Source organism: Bos grunniens, chromosome 18 (assembly GCF_055505025.1).
Source record: "Bos grunniens cultivar Pamir isolate PY7600 chromosome 18, Bosgru_T2T1.0, whole genome shotgun sequence".
In the NCBI taxonomy this organism is placed as follows: Eukaryota; Metazoa; Chordata; class Mammalia; order Artiodactyla; family Bovidae; genus Bos; species Bos grunniens.
The window spans coordinates 63,969,465-63,996,535 of NC_141182.1; the positions used below are offsets into that span (position 1 = coordinate 63,969,465).

The 27,071-nt window shown below is 55.1% G+C and overlaps 1 protein-coding gene and 1 long non-coding RNA gene across 4 annotated transcripts; one reads left to right on the top strand and one right to left on the bottom strand.

The window, feature by feature from the left end:
- Positions 1-7,612: 7,612 nt before the first annotated feature.
- LOC147354737 (uncharacterized) lies at positions 7,613-10,770 on the bottom strand. The gene is made up of 2 exons (XR_015145208.1): positions 10,125-10,770; positions 7,613-7,871 (listed from the first exon to the last, which is right to left on the bottom strand). It is a non-coding gene; the product is annotated as an uncharacterized LOC147354737 (long non-coding RNA).
- A 363-nt stretch (positions 10,771-11,133) lies between these two features.
- Positions 11,134-19,923, top strand: ZNF444 (zinc finger protein 444). 3 transcript variants are annotated; one of them, XM_086349760.1, is made up of 4 exons: positions 11,134-11,217; positions 15,747-16,083; positions 18,035-18,119; positions 18,869-19,923. In XM_086349760.1, exons 2-4 carry the CDS (start codon positions 15,772-15,774, stop codon positions 19,438-19,440), a joined length of 969 nt encoding a protein of 322 aa, XP_086205886.1. In that variant the 5' UTR covers positions 11,134-11,217; positions 15,747-15,771; the 3' UTR covers positions 19,441-19,923. The 3 variants fall into 3 exon arrangements, with proteins under 3 accessions (XP_086205886.1, XP_086205884.1, XP_086205885.1); XM_086349758.1 differs by lacking the exon at positions 11,134-11,217 and adding an exon at positions 11,314-11,393; XM_086349759.1 differs by lacking the exon at positions 11,134-11,217 and adding an exon at positions 12,611-12,983.
- The last annotated feature ends 7,148 nt before the right edge of the window (positions 19,924-27,071 follow it).

The following is a 27,071-nucleotide window of genomic DNA, read 5'->3' on the forward strand; positions in this document are numbered from 1 at the left end:
CTGTCACCCTGATATGACTTGTCTGTCACCCTGATATAACTGTGTCTAACACTCTGACATGACTGTCACCCTGATATGACTTGTCTGTCACCCTGATATGACTGTATCTAACACCCTGATACGGCTGAGTCTGTCATCCTCATACGACTGTGTCTGTTACCTGATATGACTGTCTGTCACCCTGATATGACTATGTCTAACACCCTGATATGACTTGTCTGTCACCCTGGTATGGCTGTCCGTCACCCTGATACAACTGTATCTAACACCCTGATATGGCTGTGTCTGTCACCCTGATACAGCTGTGTCTGTCAACCTGATACGGTTGTGTCTGTCGCTCTTATATGACTGTGTCTAACACCCTGACATGACTGTCTGTCACCATCACCCTGATATGACTGTCTGAAGCCCTCCAGTGGCTCCCCAGCACCCTCAGGAGGAAGCCACAGCTGACTGAGCTCCGAGACCTGTCAGTGTGTGGCTCTGGCCCACGGGTCTAGACTCTCAGAGCCGCCCCGGCCCCCAGAGTGATGCTAGACCACGGCCACAGAAGCGACTGGAAATTTTCCCAGCTGTGCTGCCATCTCCCCACTTCTGGGCATTTTCTTTCACTGTTCCCTTAAGCTCTGTTGCTCTCTCTCATTTTGCCTCAGTAATTCCTACTCATCCTTCCTGACTCAACCAGGTTGAGTACCTCCCCCGTCCTCCACCTCCCTGTACCATTCCCATTATAATGACAACCCCTTTTTGTCCAGAACCCACAGTGAGCAAGGACAGGGCAGAGATTCGATCCCACACCTATCGGGCTCTGAAACTCTGGTTACTGCTTGGGGTTTCCTCAAAAGCCCCTTGCGGCCCTAACGCTTTGGAGCTCTATGATCCAGGGTGTGGCTGCTGCATGCAGGTTTCAAAGATTCCAATCCCCAGAAATCCGATCACAAACTAGGACTTTAACAGTTAGGGCTCAGCTTGCATGAAACAGAAACACAGTTCAAATAGGTTTAAGGCCAAAAACAAAAAGGGGGGAGGGCAATAACATTGTGTTGGCTTATATAACATCCAAAAAATTCCACACATATAAACACCATCAGGTGTGATTTGATCCAGGAGCTCAAAGAATGTCACCCAGTACTGGTCTCTTGCCACGTATCTTTGGGCTCTGCTAGCCTCCGTTTTGTTTCATTCTAGGCATGCATATGGTGGCAAGATGGCCTCCAGCAGTTTCCAAACTATGCTTACCTCTCTAAAAATTAGGTGGAAAAGTTGGTGCGTGCCTTTCTCTCCCTTGTCCTGGCAAACGGCCCAGTTCTATTTGGTTAAATCTGATTGGGTGGCCTGAACCAATCACAGTGGCCTGGGAGGGGGGTGCTGTTCTGATTGGCTAGTCCTGAGTCACAGGATCACTCCTATGGAGCCAGCTTCCCCAAAACCAGGTAGAAGAGGAGTCGGGAAAAGGTGACCCTTTCGGCTCCCCAGGAAAACTGGGTGCAGTTACCGGAGACAAGGGAATGGATACTGGGAGGATAGTGAAGGTTTCAAGGAAGGGTCCAGGCTGGTGACAGGTGGGCATGCTGGGTGCTTCACAGGCGTTTCCTCACCTTATCTTCATCATTGTGCAAGGAATTAACAACATCAGCTAAAGTGTGTCCATGGGGACACTGCTGGGCTCGTCACTTACCTGATCTCAACTACTCCTCACAACAATCCCATGAAACAAGTCCCCTGCTCCCCTGGTGGCTCAGATAGTAAAGAATCTGCCTGCCAACACAAGAGACCTGGGATTGATCCCTCGGTCGTCCCCCTGGAGAAGGGATAGGCTACCCACTCCAGTATTCTTTGGCTTCCCTGGTGGCTCAGATAATAAATAATCCGCTTGCAATGCAGGAGACCTAGGTTTGATCTCTGGGTTGCGAAGATCCCCCGGAGACGGGAACGGCAACCCACTCCAGTATTCTTGCCTGGAGAATTCCATGGACAGAGGAGCCTGGCAGGTTATAGTCCCTGGGGTCACAAAGAGTCAGACACAACTGAGCAACTGAGAACACACAGATGTGGAAGACAGAGGACAATACGGATGCACACACGTGCACATAAATGTATCTTGTTCTAGCACACTCAGGCTGCTATCACAGAACATCGCAGACTGGGTGACTTCTCCACAATGGAGATTCATTGTTCACAGCTCTGGAAGCTAGACGTCCAAGGTCGAGGCTGCAGCACGGTTGCCTTCTGGTGAGGCCCACCCCCACCACCACCTTCCTGGCTCACAGCCAGCACCTTCTCCATGTGGCCTCACATGGTGTAAGGGTCTAGCAAGCTCTCTGGGGTCCCTTTTATACAAGCGCTAATTCTGGTACCTGAGGGCACCTCCCTCATGACCTAATCACCTCTCAGAGACCTCCCCCCCAACACACACACCAAGGCACCGGCCACGTTAGGATTTCAGCAGAAATGCTGGGGAGACGTGAATATCCAGATCATGGCAACTCCCTTTCTAAAGGAAACATGGGGACTTCCCTGATGCTTCAGTGGTTAAGAAATCTGCCTTCCAGAGCAGGGGACATGTGGTCAATCCCTGGTCTGGGAATGAAGATCCCACAGGTCTCAGGGCAACTAAGCCCGTGTGCCCCAACTACTGAGGGCACATGCCACGACCACAGAAGCCCGTGCGCCCTAAAACCTGTGCTCCCCAACAAGAGAAACCACCGGAATAAGAAGCCCACACACCACAATAAAGAAAAGCCCTCACGCGGCAAAGACGACCCAGCACAGGCGAATAAATAAATAGATTCTCAAAAAAAAGAATGAAATGTGTGTCTCCTTAAGAGGCTTTTCTAACTCCATCTGTAAAAGAGTGAGAATCCCCGAGTGAGACTGAATTGGTTATTCACTGCTCTTCCTAACACTCTTGACACCCAAGGGGGGAAAAGATGGACCAGAGAAATAAGACACAGCAAAACCCCCAAAGACCTCCTTAACTATTAATCCAACCAGCTTTTAATACATTTCATTACAAAATGAAGTAGGATCCTTATTACTGAAGAAGCAAAGTACATTAAGATCCTCTAGATCTCAGTTCATTTCCAGCCAGACCGTGGTTTGGCAATTACAGAAACGTCAGGAGAAAGTTAACGAGAGGTGGGGGCAGGGGCAGGCGTTGGTTGGTGTAAACAAACTATAAAACCCATTAAACTTTCCTCTTAGGCTGGCGGGTTGTTCCCAGAGCTATAAAAAGTTCAGCGTAAATTCCGAATGGTTGTGAGGTTTAAAAGGGAACGCTCTCTTGTTGCCGGAGGAGTTCGTTTAAAAATAAACGTTTATTTATGTCTGGCAGTTTTTCCCGACATTATCACAGGACAGAAGATAAATTTGGGGCTGCTGGCTCTGCATCTGATCCCACTACTGTCTCCCTGACTCCCCAGAGGGACCACTGAACAGGCAGGGGCTGCCTTTGTGAAGGTGAGGGACTCTGGACTCAGACTTGTTTTGGTTCTGCCGCTCAGTCATGTCTGATTCCTTTTGCCACCCCGAAGACTGTAGCCCACCAGGTTCCTCTGCCCATGGGATTCTCCAGGCAAGAATACTGGACTGGGTTGCCATTTCCTTCTGCAGGGGATCTTCTGGACCTAGGGATCCAACCTGCATCTCCTGTGTCGGCAGGAGGGTCCTTTATCACTGAGGCACCAGGGATGCCGGGTTACCCAGCTTCGATTCCTAGGCAGGGAACTAAGATCTCCCAGGTGGTCATTCTCAGCGCCTCTCTCCAGGCTGCACTGTGCGTGTGTGTGTGTGTGTGTGTGTGTGTGTGTGTGTGTCGGGGACTCTGTGGAATGACAATGAACAGCACACGAGGGCCTCAGCATCCCAGAATAAGTGGTTCTGGGGAACGGCCACTTCCCACAGGGACCCATATCTCGTATTTACAAGACTGTTATTTCTGGGTTTGGCTGGGATTCTCTCTTGACCAATGAAACTAAAAACTATTATTATTTTCTTAGAAAGTAGTGCATCCTGTGGACTCGGGAAGGGGGAGGGGGAGAATGAGATAGCAACACTGAGGCACACACGACCGTGTGTCAGATAGTCAGCAGGAACATGCTCTGTAGCACAGAGCTTGTGCTCTGATGACCTAGAAGGGTGGGGGGGAGGCTCAAGAGGGCGGGCACATATGTATACATAGAGCCGATTCACTTTGCAGTTAGCAGAAACTAACACAACATTGTAAAGCAACTACTACAGTTAAAAACCAAAAAAAGTAGTCGATCCTCCTTGTATGTGAATTCCATACCTTCGAATGCTCCTACTAAGTAAATGGGTTTATGCCCAACAATTACTCAAAATCAAGACTTGCAAGAAACCAACTCTGACGACACATGTCCTGGTCTGTGCGCGGGTTGGAAAAGAATTTCCAGACATGAGGCAGAATGAGAGAAGGATAAAGTTTATGAGAGCGCGCGACACTGTTAGAACAGCAGGCCGGCTCAAGGGAGAGCTAACCTCTCTCATGAGCTAGTAGTCGATGTTTGTAGACTGGAAGGGTGGCATTAGGTGATCGGTTAGGATGCTATTCCAAATCCTGAAAGATGATGCTGTGAAAGTGCTGCACTCAATATGCCAGCAAATTTGGAAAACTCAGCAGTGGCCACAGGACTGGAAAAGGTCAGTTTTCATTCCAATCCCAAAGAAAGGCAATGCCAAAGAATGCTCAAACTACCGCACAATTGCACTCATCTCACACGCTAGTAAAGTAATGCTCAAAATTCTCCAAGCCAGGCTTCAGCAATATGCGAACCGTGAACTTCGTGATGTTCAAGCTGGTTTTAGAAAGGGCAGGGGAACCAGAGATCAAATTGCCAACATCCGCTGGATCATGGAAAAAGCAAGAGAGTTTCAGAAAAACATCTATTTCTGCTTTATTGGCTATGCCAAAGCCTTTGACTGTGTGGATCACAATAAACTGTGGAAAATTCTTCAAGAGATGGGAATACCAGACCACCTGATCTGCCTCTTGAGAAATTTGTATGCAGGTCAGGAAGCAACAGTTAGAACTGGACATGGAACAACAGACTGGTTCCAAATAGGAAAAGGAATACGTCAAGGCTGTATATTGTCACCCTGTTTATTTAACTTATATGCAGAGTACATCATGAGAAACGCTGGGCTGGAAGAAGCACAAGCTGGAATCAAGATTGCTGGGAGAAATATCAAGAACCTCAGATATGCAGATGACACCACCCTTATGGCAGAAAGTGAAGAGGAACTAAAAAAAATTAAAAAAAAATTTTTTTTAATTAAAAAGCCTCTTGATGAAAGTGAAAGTGGAGAGTGAAAAAGTTGGCTTAAAGCTCAACGAAGATCATGGCATCCGGTCCCATCACTTCATGGAAAATAGATGGGGAAACAGTGGAAACAGGGTCAGACTTTATTTTTCTGGGCTCCAAAATCACTGCAGATGGTGACTGCAGCCATGAAATTAAAAGACGCTTACTCCTTGGAAGGAAAGTTATGACCAACCTAGATAGCATATTCAAAAGCAGAGACATTACTTTGCCAACAAAGGTTTGCCTAGTCAAGGCTATGGTTTTTCCTGTGGTCATGTATGGATGTGAGAGTTGGACTGTGAAGAAGGCTGAGTGCCAAAGAATTGATGCTTTTGAACTGTGGTGTTGGAGAAGACTCTCAGGAGTCCCTTGGACTGCAAGGAGATCCAACCAGTCCGTTCTGAAGATTAGCCCTGGGATTTCTTTGGAAGGAATGATGGTAAAGCTGAAACTCCAGTACTTTGGCCACCTCATGGGAAGAGTTGACTCATTGGAAAAGACTCTGATGCTGAGAGGGATTGGGGGCAGGAGGAGAAGGGGACGACAGAGGATGAGATGGCTGGATGGCATCACTGACTTGATAGATGTGAGTCTCAGTGAACTCTGGGAGTTGGTGATGGACAGGGAGGCCTGGCGTCCTGTGATTCATGGGGTCGCAAAGAGTCGGACACGACTGAGCGACCGATCTGATCTGATCTAGGACGCTACAGGGTGAGTCATAGGGTGGATGTTTTACCTGATATGGGATCAGGAAGATTGGAAGAAAAGCCATGACAAACGTAGACGACGTATTAAAGAGCAGAGACGTCACTTTGCCAACAAAGGTCTGTCTAGTCAAAGCTATGGTTTTTCCAGAAGGCTGACCCCCAAAGAATTGATGTTTTTAAACTGTGGTGCTAGAGAAGACTGTTCAGAGGCCCTTGGACAGCAAGGACATCAAACCAGTCAATCCTAAAGGAAATCAACCCTGAATATTCATTGAAAGGACTGATGCTGAAGTTGAAGCTCCAATACTTTGGCCACCTTATACAAAGACCTGCCTCACTGGAAAGACCCCGATGCTGGGAAAGATTGAGGGCAGGAGAAGAAGGGGATGACAGAGGATGAGATGGTTGGATGGCATCACCAACTCAATGGACATGAGTTTGATCAAACTCCAGGAGATAGTGGAGGACAGAAGAGCCTGGCAAGCTGCAGTCCACGGTGTCGCAAAGAGATGGAAATGACTTAGCGACTGAACAACCAGGGGTCAGGGAATTGGCCGGTTTAGACCTATAGACTCGTGGCAACAGTTGCTATGGGGCTTGGTCAGTTCCAGAGATTTTAGTCCTGTGACCTTGGTACAGGGCTCCACAACACTGTGATCTTGGACTTCCAGCCTCCAGAATGGTGAAAAATTAAACCTCTCTTTGTCTCCCTCCTGCTGTAGGCCCTGCTCACTGTCCCTACACCCACGGAAGGAGGGCTGGGGGGTGGCATGTATTCCAGCCAGCGAAGAGCCTGCACCCCACCCTCCTCTGCAGGTCCTAAAGCCTGGGTCCAGCCCCACTCCTGCCTCTCTCCCACTGTGTCACTTGGGCCAAGCCTACTCACCTCGCAGGGCCTCACTTCTCCTGACTGTAAAATGGGCTCATGCTTTGATCTGCTCTGCCTTCTACCCTGGGTGAGTGTGCCGGTGAAATAACGTAATGGGGGCAGCGTGATCCCATCATTAAGCAATTCATTCCTAATTTCCTTATTTATCCTGAGTGTTTCCTAAGGGGAAGATGACTCACTCTCGAATTCAGCCCCCACTCCCTGCCCTGGAGCCCTCGCTTCACGGTGGGGTGCAGACTGCCCCGTTCATCCCAGGACTTGTCCCCTCTCTTATGCAGGGGCTTGTCTATCACCTGTTTATCCAGGAACATTACCTGAGCCTCCCGGCCGCTCAGGGCAGGGCCAGAGACCCAGGGGAGAGCTCAACGCCCTCACCACCCTGCTGGATCTCCTTAAAGACCCGACAGAAAGAAAGCGTTAATTATTATTTTGAGTAATAATTATATTGTGCTACAAAGAAGCCGGGGAGCTTTGGTGGGGTACGGCTAGGTTTGGTGCCAAAGGAATTCTCGCCCTCAGGCCTGGGAAGTAGGGTAAGAATTTCTTTCCTCCCCTGCTTATTTACTCTTTTCCAGAGCAGGCCCCAAGTAAGGAGCTGGCAACCACTGGATCTGTGTTGATGAGTTCCTTACCAGAGGGTGGGCGGGGCAGCCACACACCCACAGAGATGGAGAGAGAAGGGACACTGTGGAGGCTCAGATGAAGCCCTTCGTCCAGGTTTATTGCAGTGGGCATGGTCTGGGAGGGCTTCTTGGAGGAGGTGACATGGGACTTGATCACTGATCAGCAGGTACGTAGTACTGGGTGAAGAAATGGAGGGAAGACATCCAGAGAGTCCTTTTATGCTATTCCTCACCCATAACGACGGCACACGTGAGCACTGGAGAAACGGCTGCCTTGTGCGGGTATTGCATAACTCATCAAGGCGATGTTATGTGTATAGCTACTGAATTTCTGGGCCCAGTGAACAGTGACAATGCAGAGCCCCATGTTAAAAAAAAAAAAAAAAACATTAAGAATTTGAAGATGGGTCTAGCATCTACCAAAGTCAACTTCAAATGCAGATTTTCACAATATTTTCTTATCTCAAAGGGCACCTGAAATATACTTGAAGTGATGTTCTTTAATATCACTGGTGTTCATTTTTTAACATTAAAATACCTCAATTTACACCCCGCCACACACACACAAAAAGATAATTTGAAGATGGGATTTTCCCTGTGGTCCATTGGTTAAGAATCCACCTTGCAATGTAGGGGACACGGGTTTGATCCCTGGTTGCGGAACTAAGATCCCACATGCCATGGAAAGCTAAGCCCTGCATGGCAACTACAGAATGGTATGCTCTAGAGCCCGCATGCAACAGCTAGAGAGCCTGCGCACCGCAACCAAAGACCCTGCATGCCACAACTAAGACCCAAAGCAGCCAAATAATAATGATATATATGCATACATATAAAGAATTTGAAGGTGGTCTGTGTGCTCAGTCCCTCGGTCCTGACAGACTCTTTACCACCCCATGGACTGCAGCCCACCAGGCTCCTCTGTCCATGGTATTCTCCAGGCAAGAATACTGGGGTGGGTTGCCATTTCCTCCTCCAGGGCATCTTCCCAACCTGAGGATTGAACCCATGTCTTTTGTGTCTCCTGCATTGCAAGTAGATTCTTTACCACTAGTAACACCTGGGAATATATCTGCGTGCTAGGTCACCTACAATTCAGATGAAAACGCTGACGTGTTGTAGCTAGGGAGGATGGCACGGGGTGTGTGTGTGTGTGTGTGTGTGTGAGACGGTGCTGGAGGGGATTCTGAACCTTGACACACCCATTGTGCAACGCTGAAGCTCCAGATGGACCTGGAATCTGTTTGCCTTGTCCTTCCTCCTCAACCCTGCCCGTGTCCTGAGCCTGCTGAGCTTCTGTCTTTATATTAATAACAATATACAAGTGCCCAGCAGGAATCAGACAAGGGATAAGCAGAGGAGATTCTGTGGTGAAACAGGGTATTTCATTACATGGCAGCAGGCTGGGGGTGGGGTGGGGTGAACTTTGCGTCTGGGTTGGGCATGCTTTCATTACTGACTCAACCATAGGTAAAGTGAAAAATTAGCTAATGTTTATTTGTGCTGTGCTTAGTCGCTTGGTCGTGTCAGACTCTTTGCAACCCCATGGACTGTAGCCAGCAAGGCTCCTCTGTCCTTGGGGAGTCTCCAGGCAAGAATACTGGAGCGGGTTGCCATGTCCTTCTCCAGGGGATCTTCCCAACCCAGAGATCGAACCCAGGTCTCCCACATCGTGGGTAGATTCTTTACCGTCTGAGCCACCAGGGAAGCCCACTAGGGAATGAATGTTTATCTACTGACTCCCTACTCTGCTAGGCAAGCCCTGACACTCCTGGTTTGCCCCAAAGCTGGAGGAATCCTGGGTCTATGAAGGGGTCCTATTTTGTGGGAACTTGCAGGCCAAAGTCAAGGGTTTAAGCTATTGTTGTTGTTTGCCTTGCCATGCAGCATGCAGGATCTTAGTTCCCCAGGCAGGGGTTGGACTCACGCCCCCTACAGTGGAACCTCAGAGTCTTAACCACAGGACTACCAAGGAAGTCCAAAAGTTTAAGTTTTAGGAAGAGCCTTCTGAGGAATGGATACACAAAATGTGGTCTATTCATACCATGGAATATTACTCAGCCTTAAAAGAAAAAAGGAAGGAAAATGTGACACCTGCCACAACAGGGGTAAACATTATGCTAAGTGAAATATACCAGTCACAAGAGACAAGTACTGTATGAGTTCATTTACGTGAAGTGCCTAGAATATTCACATTCATAGGCAGAAAGTAGAATGGGGGCTGCCAGGGGCTGGGGCATGGGAACGAGGGAGTCGAGTGTGGCGGTCTCAGTTTGGCAAGATAAGGAGTGTTTTAGAGATGGACGGTGGTGATGGTTTGCACAATGTGAATGTCCTAAACGGCACCCAACTGTTTTTTTTTTTTTTTTTTGCTGTACCGCGTGGCTTGTGGGATCTTAGTTCCCCCATCGGGGATCGAAACCAGGCCCCTGAAGTGGAAGCCTGGAGTCTTAACCACTGGACCACTAAGGGAAGTCCTTTAGACTCATTTCCTAAGACCGTAGAAAACTGGGACGAAAGCAAGTTTCTTTGCTGGGGGGAGGGGCAAAACATTCTCCTCTGTCCACCTCAAGGTCTGAAATACCTCTTAAAAAAATCCAAGTGGAGACGTCGAGTGGGCAATCGGAAGTGAGTGGGAACAAAGGTCAGCAGGAAAGACTCCGATGTGGCTGGAAACCAATGGGCAGGAGGGGAGCGTGGGCCAAGGTCCGTGAGGCCACAGTGAGGAGGATGGTTTTCACCCGCTCTCGGACAGGAGGTTCTGACTCAGCCACAGACCACTTGTGAAACCAGGGGGAAAGTGTCCGTCTGGTCAACGCTGGTTCCGCGCCAGTCACTGTCTCACCCCGTCTGCGCACCAGCCCCGGAGGCGGAGGTGGGGGCGAGGGGCGTATCTGCCTCACCCTTCCCAAGGACACGAGGTGTGGCCCCGGGCGATGACTGAGCCCGGGGTCCGTGCGGCTCCCGGGCCGGCCTCGGTCTTGTTCCCGTCTGTGCATCTCTTTCCCGGGTCTGAGATAGGGAGGCTGCGGCCCGGTCCCCGGAGGCCAGTCGAGACCTTGCAGACAGCCCCCTCCCCGATTCAAAGGCGGGGAGGCAAACGGAGTCTAGGACCCGCGCACCAGGCTCACACGGCAGAGCACGGCGCCCTGGCCGGCCCCCGGAGGGAGCCCCCCCACCGGAGGCCCGCCACCGCGGCCGCGTGGCCAACTCGAACCCCGCTGCGTACGCATGGGGCGGGGAGGGAGGATGACGCGCGGCCCGTTGTCAAGGAGACGCAGCGCGCAGCTCTGATTGGCGCGGAGCTCCGCTCGGGCCCCTCCTCCCCGCCGACCGACTTCTGGGCTGCAGGGACCTTGTTTCCGGACGGGCCGCTCCGGTTTCCACGGCAACGCCGCCCTGGCTCCTCCTCCTTCGGCCCCTTCGGCGCGCCTGCGCCTTCCCGGGGTCGGGTGGTGGGGTGCCCGCGCGCGGGCCCGGGCGAAGACCCGTATGTGTGCGTTGTGGGAAATGTAGTCCAAAACCTGGCGGCGCCTTGATGCATCTTGGGAAATGTAGTTCTGGCGCCTGCGGCGCCTTCCGGGGACGGGCGTGAGGCGGGGGGGGGGGGGTCGCCTAGGCGAGGGCCAATGAGAGGCCGCCTTTGCCGCGGTGCTCCCTGGGAGATGTTGTTCTAGGTGAGGGCTGCGGGGTAGTTGCAGGGGGGAAGCGGCCGCGGGGCGTCTGGGAGGGTTGGGGGGAGGGGGATAGGTGCGTTTGGCGCAAAGCCTGCCGGGGCATGGAGTCCTGGTGAGCGCTGTGCGCATGCGCGAGGTGCCGAGGGGGCTTGGGGGGCCTCGCCTGGGAGAGTGAGGTGAGCAAGGGGGGCAAGGAGGGAGGCGTCGGAGGGACCCGGCGGGATGAGCTTCGGGGAGGGGGCCGGCGGGGGCCCGGGGAGGGAGGAATGGCGGAGGTGGAGGAGAGGATGAAAAGGGAGCCGGGGGCTGGGAGCGCGAACGGGGGTGGGGGCGTCGGGAAGGAGGAGGGGTGTGGGTCCCGGGGGCAGAGAACGGCGGGGGTGCGGGGCGGGGGAGGGGAAGTAAGAGGGAGGGGGGCGGAGAACGGCGGGGCGGGGAGAGTTGGAGACGGAGGGGGAGGGAGAGGGGGAGGGGAGGGAAGGGGGCGGGGGTGCAGGTCCCGGGGGTGAGGAGAGTTGGAGACGGAGGGGGGCGGCGAGGGGGAGGGGTGGGGGAGGGGGGCGGAGAACGCCGGCGGGGGGCGGGGAGAGTTGAAGACCGAGGGGGCGCGGCGGGGAGGGGGAGGGTCGGAAGGGGGGAGGGGTGGGGTGGGTCGGAAAGGGGAGGGGGTTGCGGTCCCGGGGTCGGAGAACGCCGGGGGCGGTAGGGAGAGTTGGAGACGGAGAGGGGCTGGGTGGGGGAGGGTCGGAGGGGGAGGGGGGGGGACTGGCTGGGGCGAGGGCTGGGCCCTGCCTGGGAGTCTGGGGGCGCCGGCGGGGACTGACCGGGTCGGAGAGGTTTGCGAAAAGGGGCTCCGGGGAGGGGGTGGGCGGGGTGCGGGCGGCCCTCCGGCGCGCGGGCCTCTGCAAGCTCGGCGGCACTTCGGCCGAGCTGCGCCTTCCCCGGCCGGGGTCAGCTGCTCTCCTCCTTTCTCTCCTGCTTGGGGACGCGTGCCCCCCACCCTCCCCCCGACAGCCTGACTGGTGGGCGCGCCGCGCTGCAGGGCTGTGTTTGCTCTCCTGGCCGTCCGCGGCGGCTCTGCCGCCCGCCTTCTATTTCCCCGTTCAGCCCCTGCTCCCGCGGGTTCAGCCCCTGCTCCCGCGGGTGCTTGGGTGCAGCGCCGGCGCTTTTGTTGGAAGCGGTGTCCCCGGCACCGCACAGAGACGGGAGTGGGCAGGGCGGACGCTGGTGGAAGGCTGGCTTGGCGCCTCCGCGCGCGCCCCGCAGCATCTTTGTTTTCCGTACGTCTTGACTTCCTGAGACGTCTAGGTTGGTCCGACTTTCCCCGTTTTGCAGTCCCGGGGACGGAAGATTCAGAGCGTAAAAGGTGGTGTGCCTTGTCCTAGGTCGACTCGCTGGGAAGGTGGCCCTTTGGTCTGAGTAAATATTAGTCCAGTGGGCCGGTGGCTCCCCAGCAGGGCCCACTGTGCCCTTGCCCCCGCCGCCGGGGACTCGTGGAAGTTTCCGGGACACATTTTTGGTTGTCACAATTGGGGAGACACTGCTGGCATCTGGGTGAAAGAGGCTGCAAAACATTGGCCAGGTTAAAAGTGGTAGCCAGGCAGGCACGCTCCACCCAGAGCCTTCTCATTTATTTTTTCCGTCTTTTTTTTTTTTTAACATTTATGTTACTGTCTTTATTTTTTTATAATTTTTTAAAATTGAAGCATAATTGCTTTATAATATTGTGTTGGTTTCTGCCATTCATCACCGTGCATCAGCCGTAGGTATGTATTTGTCCCCTGCCTCTGGAACCTCCCTCCCCCTTTTTTGCATTTTTTTTTTTTTAACTTAATTTATGGAAGTTTAGTTGATTCACATTTTTGCTGTCCAGCAAAGTGATTCAGTTATACACTGCTGCGGTCTTGTTTCTTACTCTTTTCCATGATGGTTCATCGCAGGATTGATCATGAACCATATCATGATGGACTGGGATCCCGAGCTGTGCAGTAGAACCTTGTTTATCTGGCCTGTGTATAACAGTTTGTGTCTGCTAATCCCAATCTCCCACTCTGTCCCTCTGCTCCTCCCCTTGCGGCCACGCTTTAAGGCCAGTGTGAGTTCAGTCCCTGCCACTTATTAGCTGGCTGATCAAACCAGCTTAAGTCTGAGATGATCCTCCCTACACAGCAGATGTGCACAGCTGTGCACCAGTAAAACTTTTGTTTAAAAACAGGCTGTGGGCCAGTGGTCTCAAAGGTTTTAAGTTCAGGACCCCTTTATATCTTAAACAACTTTTGAAGATGCTCCCCAAAGCACTTTTGTTTACATCTCTGAGTCATCTCAGAAAGTAAAGCTGAGAAAATCTCATAATAGTAATTAATGCATTTAGAAATAGCAGTAGTTGACTTTTCCACGTTAACATAAATAGCACTTTTTTCTCTTAATTTTTTTTTTTCTTTTTTTATTGGAGTGCAGTTGATTTAGGGCTTCCCTGGTGGCCCAGCTGGTAAAGAATCTGCCTGCAATAAGGGAGACCTGGGTTCAATCCCTGGGTTGGGAATATCCCCTGGAGAAGGGAACAGCTGCCCACTCCAGTATTTGGCCTGGAGAATTCCATGGACTGTATAGGCCATGTGGTGGCAAAGAGTCGGACACGACTGAATGACTCACTTTCGTAGTTGATTTAAGGAGCTTTCCAGGTGGCACTAGTGGTAAAGAGCCCCTCTGCCAACACAGGAGATCTAAGAGATGCGGCTTCAGTCCCTGGGTTGGGGGTGATCCCCAAGAGGAGGAACTAGCAACCCACTCCAGTCTTCTTGCTGGAAAATTCACGGACAGAGGAGCCTGGTGGGCTACAGTCCATGGGGTCCCGAAGACTCAGACACGACTGAAGCAACTTAACATGCACCCACGGATAGTTGATTTACAATAGTGTGTTTCTGCTGTAGAGCAAAGTGAATTAGTTACACATGCACATATCCACTCTTATAGATTCTAGTCGTATATAGGTCCTTCCAGAGTATCCAGTAGGGTTCCCCGTGCTATTTACTAGCTTCGTATCAGTTCTCTGTTTTGTATGTGGTAGTGTGTATGTGTTAATCCCAATCTCCCAGTTTTTCCCACGCCCCATAACGGTATTTAAATGAATAATAACCGTGTTTTCCAAACGAAAAGTTGGAAGCATGGTATCACTTGTCTTTGCACATCTCAGTGTGACCTGAACAGCTGGGTTTCCACGGCCGCCACTGCTCCCGGCGAGGCCCCTGGAAGGCCTACCGCATGCTCGGGAGAGAAGGCAGGGAAAGGGGCTGGTAACTTCTCTGGGTCAGGAAGTGTGTTCTCACCTCAAGGTAGCCCCAGAGGAACGCCAGGGTCCCTGGGCCGTTTGAGGACCGGGGTTCCAGGCGGGGTTTATTTGGGGGCTGCGTCCTTCTCTGTCGGGGTGGGGCCGTTCTGGGCCCTGCAGGGTCCCCAGCAGCGTCCCCGCCTCCGCTGGGTAGATGCCAGCTGTGCCATGTCAGAAATGTCCCCAGACCATTCCAGATCACCCCGCCCTGGAGCCCTGCTCCGTGTCTTCAGTCCTCAGGACTGAGGCCACTGCCCGTCTGTGTCCCCCGCTTTGGGAAGGGGACAAGGAAGTGGGGGGCAGAGGGCTCCCTGGATGGGAACACTGGAGTGGGTTGCCATTTCCTACTCCACGGGCTCTTCCCGACCCAGGGATCGTACCCGGGTCTCCTGTGTCTCCTGCATTGGCTCACAGATTCTTGACCACTGAGCTGCCTGGGAAGACAGTCCAGTGACTCCACTGAGAGGGTGGAGGGTCTTACAGTCAGTCCCCAGCATCTCCCAGACTGTGACTGGGGAGCCCTGTGAGTGTCGAGGCCTGACCGCCGCAGAACAGGTGGCTTCAACCACAGACACTTGCTCCTTGTGGCTGGGGAGGCGGGGATCCGGCCGGGATCAGTGCAGGTGGATGGGGGTTTGGCGGGGGCCTCTCCCCCGCCTGCGAACCCTGCCTTCCCTTCCTGCTGTGTCCCCCCAGGTCGGGGCCAGACCTGCCCTGTCCTATGAAGACAGCCACACCCTGGGCCCCACTGCGACGACCTCACTGCACCTCCACGTCCTCCTCAAAGCCCCGGCCCCGCGTACAGTCACGTTGGGGCCAGAGAGTCCACATGAGCCCCAGGGGTGGAGGGGGACACGCTTGTGTCCACCCTGGTTAGTGAGGGAGAGGCAGGGCGGGGAGCACTTGGGAGCCAGCAGCCTCTGTCTCCGGGGTGCGGCGGCATCGGGGTGCAACCACCCGCATCGGAGGTGCTGATGACAAGGCCCGGGTACCCGGCACCGGCGGCCTCTGTGCGCGCGGCCTCGCTGGGTCCTCGCGGGGAGGACGCAGGAGTGGGGGAGAGTAGGGACAGGGGCCCACACGCAGCGGGTGAGCCCTTCTTCTCGGGGAGGGGGGGAAACTGAGGCACGGGATGGGGCGGCCAGCCCTCCCACGTGGGGGCCCTGCCGGAGCGCACCCTGACTGCGGCTGCTCCCTGCAGGCTCCGTGACCCCGCCGCCGGCCCCATGGAGGCGCTGGGCCTGGGCCCCGTGAAGCAGGAGCGAGGCGCCGCCGAGGGCCTGACCGCCGACTCGCCGTGGCACCGCTTCCGCCACTTCCACCTGGGCGACGCCCCGGGGCCCCGCGAGGCGCTGGGGCTGCTGCGTGCGCTCTGCCGGGCCTGGCTGCGGCCCGAGGTGCGCACCAAGGAGCAGATGCTGGAGCTGCTGGTGCTCGAGCAGTTTCTGAGCGCGCTGCCCACCGAGGTGCAGGCCTGGGTGTGCAGCCGCCGGCCACAGAGCGGCGAGGAGGCCGTGGCGCTGCTGGAGGAGCTGTGGGTGAGCCCGGGGTCTGCCCTCCGCCTGCCCACGGGTCCCCTGGTCCCCCTTCTCCCCCACGCTCACCCCTGTCCCCTCCCCTGTCCCTGTCCCTTCCCTCCTTACTCCCATTCCTCCGCCCTGGGTCCCTCCTCTCGGCCCCCCCCCCCCCGGTCCCTTCTCTCCTTCCTCCTCGCCCACCCCCTGCCCCCCCCCCTCCGCCCTGGGTCCCTCCTCCCCCGCTCCTCCTTCCCCTCCCCCCATGCTCACCCTTGTCCCTTCCCTCCTTACTCCCATCTCTCCGCCCTCCGTCCTCCCCCTACCCCATGCTCACCCCTCCCCCCACGCTCACCCCTGTCCCTTCCCTCCTTACCCCCATCCCTCCGCCCTCCGTCTTCCCCCTCCCCCATGCTCACCCCCTGCCCCTGGGTCCCCCCTCCCCCTCCCCCTATGCTCGCCCCCCCCCACCCCCAGCCCCCCCAGCTCCCCATGGAGACACCCCCAACACCACCCTGAGGTCCGTGGTGTGGCGGCGGCGGGGGAAAGGGTGAGGCCTGCCTTGGCGGTAAGGGACGGTGGGTGCACAGGCGATCTTGAGCAAACTTCGGGAGACAGGCAAGGACAGAGGAGCCTACCAGGCTGCAGGCCAAGGGGTCGAAGAGAGCCAGACACGACTAACACCGCCCCAGACCCACCCTTCTGACGACTGATGCAAGTTCAGGGTCCGTGGACCACCCTGAGGGCTGACCCTGCCCTGCCCACAGCTGTGGTTGGTCCCGGCCGAAGGACACTGGTTAACTGCTGAGGAAAGACGGCGGGGAGAGGCCAGGAGAGTCCTCCTGGGACCCAGGGGGCAGCGCCAGCCCCGGGCGACAGCATGTGGCAGGGCACACGGAGGAGCCCCAGCCGGAGTGCTCCTGAGCTTCCCGCCTGGAGGTGCGGCGGGGCTTCAGCTGCATGCCCGCATGGCCCGGAGCCTCCGCTGCCGTGAGTTAGGTCCTGATATCGCCCAGCATGGCCCCAGGACCCAGTCTGGCGGGACCAGCCGGCCCAGGCTTCCCCGCCCAGGAGGCAGGGGCAGAGGGCAGGCCTCTCTGGGGCAGCCCAGGTCCTGCTGCGCCCGGAGGGTCAGCCCCGGGGCCTCTGGGCTGTAGTGTGACTGGCCTCCCGAGCACTTTAGAGTTGGCCTGGGGCCAGTTTCTCCCTGCGGCAGAGCTGTCCGTGGGATTCTCCAGGCAAAAATACTGCAGTGGGTTGCCATTTCCTACTCTCGAGGATCTTCCAGACCCAGTGATCGAACCCACGTATCCTGCATTGATGGGCAGATTCTTGACCACTGAGCCACCTGGTAAAGGCAGTCCAGTGACTCCACCAGGAGGTCCATGAGGCCTTTCCAGGAGAAATGTCTCCACACAGACTCCTCGAGGAGCCGCGACAAGAGCGTAAAGGAGCCAGAAGTTGTGGGTCTGAAGTCTCTCTGGACATGGACTTCTGGCCGGGCAACGCTGCTCAGAGCCGTCCACGGGACAGCTGGGAAAAGCTCCTTAATTTGGTCCTGAGTTGAAAGTAGCATCTGTGTTTTCCTTCTGCGTTTTGTCTTGGAGTTGGCACAGGGCATCGAGGCTAAAAGCAGGGTTAAAGCGGCTCCATCAGTGGTCTGTCTGTCGGGTAACAAAACCGCCTGAAGCGCAGTGGCTCAGAGCAGTAAACGGTGATGGTCTCCGCCGGCCCCATGAGTCGGGAGTGAGGGGCGCCCGCCCGGGCCCCTCAGGAGGCTGCGGGGGGCTGGAGGACCCGCTGCCGAGGTGCTCAGAGGGAGGTCTCGGGCCTCGCCATGTGGGTCTCTCCATGGGCCTGTCCACGGAGGACCCTAGCCTGGCGGCCGCTGCCCTCAAAAACCCGCAGCAGGACCCGGAGAGTGAGCGGTGGGGCTCCGGCTTCTCAGCTGGCCACGTGGGGTTTCTGGTTCCAGGGACCAGCGACGAGGGCGCCTCAGGATGCGACCGGAGGCTCTGGGGTCGGCGTGGAAGAGGAAGCCGGTGGGGCGACGCCCTCAGGTGAGCAGCCCCTCCTTCCGCACCACACTCCCCGCTTGTCCATCACTCATGCGTTCAGTGGACAGACCCCCACACGCCGGACCCCACTCCGCAGGGCCCGGCACACGGGGGTGGGGGTCAGACAGGACGGGAGCGCCCGCAGTGCGGACATCCCGTGGCTGCCTCGAGAGCCCGGCGTCTCCAGCCTTTCCCTGCAGCAAGAGCCCCGGCACAGAAGAGGCTAACCCACTCGGGATGGGCGCCTGCTGAACCAGGGTTGCGTCCCGGCAGCCTGACCCCAGCTCTGCACCCTGGTTCTCACCAGGCGCCTCCTTGGCAGCCTCTGTCCACCCCCCACAGCTTGTCTTTCCCCACCTGCCGGCCCATCCATCCTTCCCCCAGCCCGCCCCATCCATCAACCAGCCCACCCCCATCCTTCCCCCAGCCCACTCCCCATCCATCAACCAGTCCGTCCACCCACCCCCCATCCACCCATGAACCAGTCTTTCCACCTCCCCATCCGTGAACCAGTCTGTCCACCCCCCCATCCCTGAGCCAGCTGGTCACCCTCCATCAACCAGTCCGTCCACCCACCCAGCTTATGCACCCCCAGTGCCCACTCATCCCCCCGCCCATCCATCCTGGCTGTGCCCATGAACCACCCTGCCCCCAGTCCCTGCACCTGTTCACCCCCCCATCCATGAACCACCCTGTCGCCGGCATCCATGAGCCAGTCCATGGCCGTTCTGATTCTGTGCCTTTGCCTGCAGGAGATGTGGCCCCCAGACCTGAGGAACCGGCGACGGCGGACGCCCAGGCCACGCGCCCCTACAAGCAGGAGCCGGGCAGCCCCCTGCCGGCGCCGCCAGAGCCGCCGGCGCCCGGCCTGCCCGCCTTCCTGGCGGCCCCGGCCACCGCGTCCTGCCCCGACTGCGGCAAGGCCTCGCTGAAGCCTGCGCACCTGCTGCGCCACCGGCAGAGCCACTCGGGCGAGAAGCCGCACGCCTGCCCCGAGTGCGGCAAGGCCTTCCGGCGCAAGGAGCACCTGCGACGCCACCGCGGCACGCACCCTGGCGGCCCGGGCCCGGCCCTGCGCCCGCTGCCCGCGCGCGAGAAGCCGCACGCCTGCTGTGAGTGCGGCAAGACCTTCTACTGGCGCGAGCACTTGGTGCGCCACCGCAAGACGCACTCGGGCGCCCGGCCCTTCGCGTGCTGGCAGTGCGGCAAGGGCTTCGGGCGCCGCGAGCACGTGCTCCGCCACCAGCGCACCCACGGGCGCGCGGGCGGGGCGGCCCCGGGCCCCGAGGGCGCCGCGCCCTTCCCGCCCTGGCCCCTGGGGTAGCTCCGGCCGCGCGCCTGGCGCCTCTGCCCCGGTTCCGCACCCCAGTGCCCGAGCCCTGTCGCGTGATGCCCTGAACCTCACTCTGTGGGTCAGCCCCCGCCCCGCCCTCGTCCTCGCAGCTTCTGCGGTGCGAGGGTGCCTTTGCGGTCCTCCCCACCCCGACCCTCCCGGGCCCGGAGCCTAGACGAAGACCTGGACAGGGGCAGGGCCCTGGGCCGGAGGAGCCTGCAGGGAGGGGACTGGGTCTTGTCCTGCCCGGGGAGACCGCCCCTTGCCCCTCCCAGGACGGGTGGATCGCGGCACAGCTCCGACAGGACGGCCCGGGTTCCGGCAGGGGTATCGAGCTCTGGGGTCCTCGCGCTGCGAGCGGCCTGTCAGGCAGGCCCGAGGTGGACAGACGCCGGCTCCCGGGACGCGCGCCGGAGACCCCCGCTGGCTAGCGTCTGGAGAGTTGTTAATAAAGCCGCTGATGAGTTGTGCAGACCCCGGCGCCTGCATTCTGTCCAAGCTGTCGTCCGGGGAGGGGCATGGTGGGCCCCACCGGGGACCTTCCCGGCTGGCAGGGCCCTGGGAGTTGGCGCAGACCAGGGCTCGGTTCCTTGCCCTTGAGTCTAGAGACTCGATGAGCCCTTGAGAGGTGACGGAGTGAGTTGCCCTGGCTCCTGCGCATCGAGTGCAGGAGCCTGGCCCGGCTGCTGCTGGCGGAACCCCCCTCGGTCACGGCCCTCGCTTCGCTCTGCCAGCCCCTGGACCAGCAAGACCCAGGCCACGGGGCCCTGCCATCTGGCTGCGAGGGAGTCTGGGAAAGCGACTAGCTGGACCCCCCAGGCATTTACAGCCGGAGTCGGGCCCCACCTCTGAAACCATTAACAGCTGGTGGAGGCAGGGGCTCCAGGTGGTCTCCAGGGTGCCTCGGGCAAGCGCTCAGGCCTCAGCGTCCACCTTGTGGGACGGGGCTAATAACGCTCCAGAAGGGGCCGGCCCTGGAATTGAAGGCAGAGGCCTGCCCTTCCGGCCCGCAGAACAGTGACCCTCGCAGAAGGTCTCTGGCAGGGCCTCCTTCCACGCCCGGGGTCCGTGTGGCCACGCCTGGCAGAGGAGGTTGGCTTGGAGAGGCCATGTCTGCAGCCAGACCCGGCGAGGGGACCAGAGGAGGGGAGATAGGGGTGTCTCCCCTGGAGCTGGGGTCCGAGGACGGGGCTCTGCCAATAGCATGCCGAGTGCCAGCCCCCAGGGCCCCCTTTCAAGCACTCAAAGCTACCAAGTGCTTTAATCGTCAGAACCCAAGGAGACAAGCACTGTGGTCACCCCGCCGCACAGATGGGGGAACCGAGGCATCGGAGGGGTGTGTGGTCACGCCGCGGTTGGGGTCTGAAGCTGGTGGCCGGGGGCGCAGGCGGGTGGAGGACCCCAGGTTCGCGGTGTGGCAGCAGCATCCGGGGGCTCGCATCCTGCCCTCTAGGGGACCCACGCGGACTGCGGTGTCGGCCCCGCGCAGCGGGACCTGTGTAGCGCGGTGTCCACGACGGACGGCTCGGATAGGAGGGGGAGGCGCCTGCACACCGTCCAGGAAAAGTTGTCCAAACCCCGGAAAGTGATTCCGCTGGGCAGCCTGATAACATCATGCCGCAGTGTTGAAAAACAAGACATCCAACCCCGGGCTCCTCTAACTCCTTGCAAGTGAAACTGAGTCGGGCCAACAGTTGTTACGGAGAGGGGTTGGTTCACGACTCCTGCCAAGTCAGAGGTTAACCTGAGCACAGCTAGTTAGGTGTGGGGCCACGTTTACTCTGTCTGGTGGAGGAGGGCACCCGGGTGTGGAGGGCCACCCTCTGGGCAGGGCATGGACCAGGTGTGAGCAGCCACGTTTCTTCAGCACCCTGCTCCGCCAGCCGCATGGCCTTGGTCCTTCCAATCCTTACAACAAGCTCTGCATCCTGGGGGTCTGTGGTAAAGGAGCCCAGAAAATCCTCAACCCAGCATTGAGATCTATTGGTATGAGATTTTTTGTTTGCTTTGTGTGTGTGTTCTTTTACATTTTTTTAAGTTATGAAAGTATGATAACACATTTACAGGAGACTTGGAAAATACAGAACAAGGTTACTTGGAGTTCCACTTGTTCAGTCACTCAGTCATGTCCAACTCTGTGACCCCATGGACTGCAGCACGCCAGGTTCCTCTGTTCTTCACCACCTCCTCAGAGTTTGCTCAAATTCATGTCCATTGAGATGGCGATGCCGTCCAACTATCTCATCCTCTGTTGCCCTCTTCTTTTGCTTTCAATATTTCCCAGCATCAGGGTCTTTTTCAATAAAAAATTCCACTGTGTATTACTGTTATTTTTAACTAGGTAAATTAATATTTTCATATGGAGCTTCAATATCAAACTCTCAAAAATTAATGGAATGAATAGACAAAGAAGTAGAAGGATATAGTAGACCTGAAAAGCACTATGAACCAATTCAACATAATCAAGATTTAAATAGTTTTCACACAACAGTAGGATACAAATTCTATTCAAATTCCCATAGAGTGTAAACTAGGAAACACTGGAACATATCCAGGGATATAAATCAAGTTGCAAAAATTTTATGATCTAAAGGTATTGAAATCATAGAGTCCGTTCTCATCACTGTGGAATTACGTTAGAAGTCAATATCAAAAGATGTTCAAGAATAACCCATGTATTTTCAAGTGCAATGTAACATTTACCAAGAGGGATCTTTGACTTAGCCATTGAAAGCCTCAGTGAAGCTAGAAGACTGAAATGAAAACACATAGAGGCTGATTACAGAGAAGAAAGCATTTAAATATGAGATGGATGAGGTTTTTAAAAATCAATAGTTACAGCTTTATACTGAATACTACCTGAAGCCAGAGGCAATGAACTAGAGGTACTCACAGAATCACTTTTTCTTTAAAACACTATGAGGAGTGGGTGGGGGGAGCCAGCAGCTGGGAGAAAGATAGAAATGTAACCAGATCTATAGTATGACCCCACTGCACTCACAAAATGACACAGCAGATTTTGAAAGAGTCCATAAAAGAACTAAAACAAGCAAACAAAACCCAGGTACAACCAGGTCATCAGAGAGGAGACAAAGTCCGCAGACCTGCAGAATTTCCCACAATCGCACAGTTGGCCAGTGAGACACGAGGATGTCTCCAACTGCCTCTCCCTGAGTTAGGGCAACAACAGAATGCTGACCCCCAAGTCCCCTCTTTTCTCGGTGTGAGATGGTGAAAGCGAGAGGGGGAAAGCGGGGAGTGTTGGACCCACACTGGGCGATTTCTGGGCAGGAAAGGGAGAGGGCGTGTTAATCAACCCAGATCCCCAACCCCAACAATCACACACCTGTGTCCTTTAGAGGCTTTATTGTGATCCCTGGATCTTGGTCCGGGATGAGGAAGGAGGGATCGAGGGAGACACTGGAGCATTCAGCACAGTGGACAGAGGTGTTTGCTCGAAGCTGAGCCCCAGGGAAGAAGGCTGCCTGCCGCCGCACACCCCAGAAGTCTGTCCTCGCCTCCCTTCTCAGGCAGAAAGAGAAGGGAAGCTTCAGGGAGACTGTGTAGCGCGTGAGGACCTCCTATTCGCTGCTCTACTGTACGTGTTGCTGCTGTGCAGGCACTCCGTCGTGTCCGACTCTTTGCAGTTCCAGGACTGTAGCCCACCAGGCTCCTCTGTCCATGGGATTCTCTAAGCAAGAAGACTGGAGTGGGTGGCCATTTCCTTCTCCAGGGTATCTTCCTGACCCAGGGATCAAACCAGGGATCGAACCCACATCCCTACGGCTCCTACGTTAGCAGGTGGGTTCCTTACCACTAGGGCCACCTGGGAAGCCCTTTATTGTGTGTATGTGCAGAGAATTCTCTGATAAGACTGAAAAGACAAATATGGCTCTAAAATTTTAAATCTTAGCAGACTTTGACGAATGCGAAGTAGCTGGACCACACATCACACGAACATGGGATTTTAGAAACTGCCCAACTCAAAAGAGGGAAAACGTAAAGAGTATAATTTGAAAAGTTACAGGCCCCCTATGTTCATAGCAGCAGTATTCACAATAGTCAAGACACGCAAGCAACCTAAATGTCCACCAGCAGAGGAGTGGGTAAAGAAGATGTGGTCCATATATACGATGGAATACTACTCAGCCATGAAAAAAAGAATGCAATCATGCCATTTGCAGCAACGTGGGTACGACTAGAGAAATGAGTGGATTAAGTCAGGTGAAGAGAAATACCAAATCCATATGAAATAACTTATATGTGAAATCTAAAATATGACACAAAGGAATCCATCTTTGAAAGAGAAAGAGACTCATGGACATAGAGAACAAACTGGTGGTTGCGGGGGAGAGGGGGCTGGGGGAGGGCTAAAGTGGGAGGTTGGGATTAGCAGACGTAAGCTTTTATATATAGGATGGATACACAGCAAGGCCCTACTGTATAGCGCAGGGAACTATGATAAACCTACGATAAACCATAATGGATGAGAGCTTTTAGAGTATTGTGCATATATACACACAAAGAACTGACTCACTGGAAGAGACCCTGATGCTGGGTAAGACTGAGGGCAGGAGGAGAAGGCGGCGACAGAGGATGAGATGGTTGGATGGCATCACCAACTCAACGGACATGAGTTTGAGCAAGTTCCGGGAGTTGATGATGGGCAGGGAGGCCTGGCGTGCTGCAGTTCGTGGGGCTGCAAAGAATCGGACACGACTGGGCGACTGAACAGCAACAGTGATGGCAGTAGGGTATAACTGAGTCGTTTTGCTGTATAGCCTAAACGAACACAGCATTGTAAGTCAACTATAGTTCAGTAAAAAAAGGTTGGAAAAAATGTCCACAGCTTCTGGCCCACTCACCCGTTAAAGGCTAGGCCATGCTGTCTCCTGAACTCTGCGTCCTGGCTGCTGTCGGCTTCGGGACCCCGGGACGCGCCCACCTTTGCAGGCTCCAGGATGGATCAGCACGACCCCCCTCCGCCCCCCGCCTGACGTCACTCCACTTGAGGCCCCGGCGTGAAGGCACGATCAACACCAGCGAAGCTTTTCACAGGCTGCCCTCAACATCCTGACCCCTCCTGGACTCCACCGCATTCTGACTCACCAGCTTCTCACAGAAATGTGCTCTGGGGGTCAGCTAGGAAATGACGCTTCCTGACCACGGGTTGCTCTCCCGCTGTCTCTCAGACATCTTGCCCCTACTGATAACACGATTGTCAGCCTCAGCCACCCATCCTTGTTTTAAAAATCCACCGATTTCTTTGGCACTGGCAATGCTCACGTCTTTCTCACTAAACTTCTCTCAAAATAGGTGACTCTCCCAGGCGGAGTGGGGACCTTCCCATAGTGCTGGCGGTATGGCAGACTGGTCCCCTATTGTTGAAGGTAATTTGGAAATATATACTAAGAACCTCAGAACGGAGACTTCCCTGATGGTCCAGTGGTTAAGACTTCAAGCTTCCAACACAGAGGGCTCAGGATTGATCCCTGATCTGGGAACGAGGTTGAAGTAGGGGATAGAAGGGCCCCTGGCCCAGACAGCTGATATTTGCCAAATGGGGCAAAACTGAAGTTTATGTCTTCAGCCAGACAAGAACCATGCCTGTTTCCCTTCCTCCACTGATACGGAGGGAATAACTAACGGGGAAACGAGCTGCAGCAAAAACAGAAATGAGTGAACAGAATTTGCACACAAGAGGCCTGCAAGAGTTAAACAATCTTGCTTCTTCTTTAACTGTTATTAGCAAATACAGTCTTCCCAGGTGGCTCAGTGGGCAAAGAATCTGCCTGCAATGCAGGAGACCCAGGTTCGATCCCTAGGTCAGGCAGGAAGATCCCCTGCAGAAAGGGATGGCAACCAGCTCCAGTATTCTTGCCTGGAAAATGCCACGGACAGAGGGGCCTGGCATGGACAGAGGGGCCTGCTGGGCTACAGTCCACAGGGTTGCAAAGAGTCCAGCAGGATTGAATGGCTAAGCACACGTTCACACACACATTCTCTCTGACCCTTGCTGTCTTTCTCTCTTTCTATGTGTTTTTTCCTTCCGTCCATGCATCTGTGCAGATATCTAGCTATGTAGCTACCTAGCCGTATCTCCTATGAGATATAAGAGCTCTATCTCCTTTGAGTACTCCCTAAGTAGCAGTTGTTATTGTTCAGTCGCTAAGTCATGTCTGACTCTTTGCGATCCGACCCCATGGACTGTAGCCCACCAGGCTCCTCTGTCCATGGGATTCTCCAGGCAAGAAGACTGGAGTGGGTTGCCATGCCCTCCTCCAGGGGATCTTTCCAACCTAAGGATCAAACCCAAGTCTCCTGAGTCTCGTGCATTGAGGTGGGTCCTTAACCATCTGAGCCATCAGGGAAGCCTCGTCTATTATCTGTCAATTATCTGTCATCTCTTTCAGCTATATATCATCTATCAATTACCTCTCATCTATCAGCCATCCATCTACCAACCTACCCACCCCTGTCCACCCTGTCTTCACCTCCCTGTGTTCTCTCAGTATGCTAAAGTAGGAGACGGCAGACAGAAAATCCAGCTGTTCTTCCTGCTCCCTGCTGCAATTTTCTTTCCTCGGTCTTTCAATTTACACCTTCATCCTAATGTAGACACTTAAATATATTATTTGTTGGGACCAGACTAAATCCTCCTATATCACTTCTTCAAGTACTTGATAGAAAGCCAATGGAGTAAATGAACAGTTCCTTTGGATGTTCATAAGTGTTCCCAGCAGAAGTAAAAGTGCGTGCGTGTGTGTGTGTGTGTGTGTGTGTGTGTGTGTGGAGGGTGGGGGGCGGGGAGGAAGTCTCTCCCTGATGTTTTTGTGTTTTTTTCCCATGTGCTTAGGCTCAGAGTGATCAATATACCAACATGGCATCCTTAGGGGGTTGGCATACTCTGCCACCCCCCGGATGAAAGCACTGAGGGCCAGTCACTGTTGTTAACCTTGGCCTTGTAAGCCCCCTCCCCCCGACTCATGAAAATTTAACTGTAACCGTGGGGGCGGGAGCTGTAATCTCTGAGGAAGCCTTGGCGGAGGTCTGAGTCAGCCAGCCCAACTCAGGGTGTTTCCTGACTTCACACACCATCTCTTCCTTGACCCCGTGGTGGTTCACGGTGGGCTGGCTAATCGCCACGTGTTTGTGAACGTCCTGGTTTCCCCCCTTGGCTGATTTCTCATGCATGCCATGTGTGTGTGTGTGTGTGTGTGTGTGTGTGTGTGTGTGTGTTTGTGTGTGTGTGTGTGCGTGCGCACGGGGGGAGAAGGCACTCAGTTACGCTAGATGAGTATGTTCTAGAGGTCTGCTGAACCCCTGACTGGAGTCCTCAAGATTTTTCAAGAGGAGAGATCTCATGCAAAGAGTTCTTTATTTTTGTTAAAATTAATTTTCACTGGAGTAGAGTTGATTTACAGCGTTGTGTTGGTGTCAGGTGTGCAGCAAAGTGCGCCAGTTATATATATACACATTGGTGTTGTTGAGTCGCTCAGTCGTGTCCGACTCTCTGCGACCCCGTGGACTGTAGCCCGCCAGGCTCCTCTGCCCAGGGAATTCTCCAGACCAGAAGACTGGAGTGGGTTGCCATTCCCTCCTCCAGGGGATCTTCCGGCCCA

Coding starts and splice junctions, on each gene's coding strand:
- ZNF444 (XM_086349760.1), top strand. CDS start 15,772: ATGGAGGCGCTGGGCCTGGGCCCCGTGAAGCAGGAGCGAGGCGCCGCC. Junction 16,084..18,034: donor CGCTGCTGGAGGAGCTGTGG/GTGAGCCCGGGG, acceptor TTCTGGTTCCAG/GGACCAGCGACGAGGGCGCC. Junction 18,120..18,868: donor CGGTGGGGCGACGCCCTCAG/GTGAGCAGCCCC, acceptor CTTTGCCTGCAG/GAGATGTGGCCCCCAGACCT.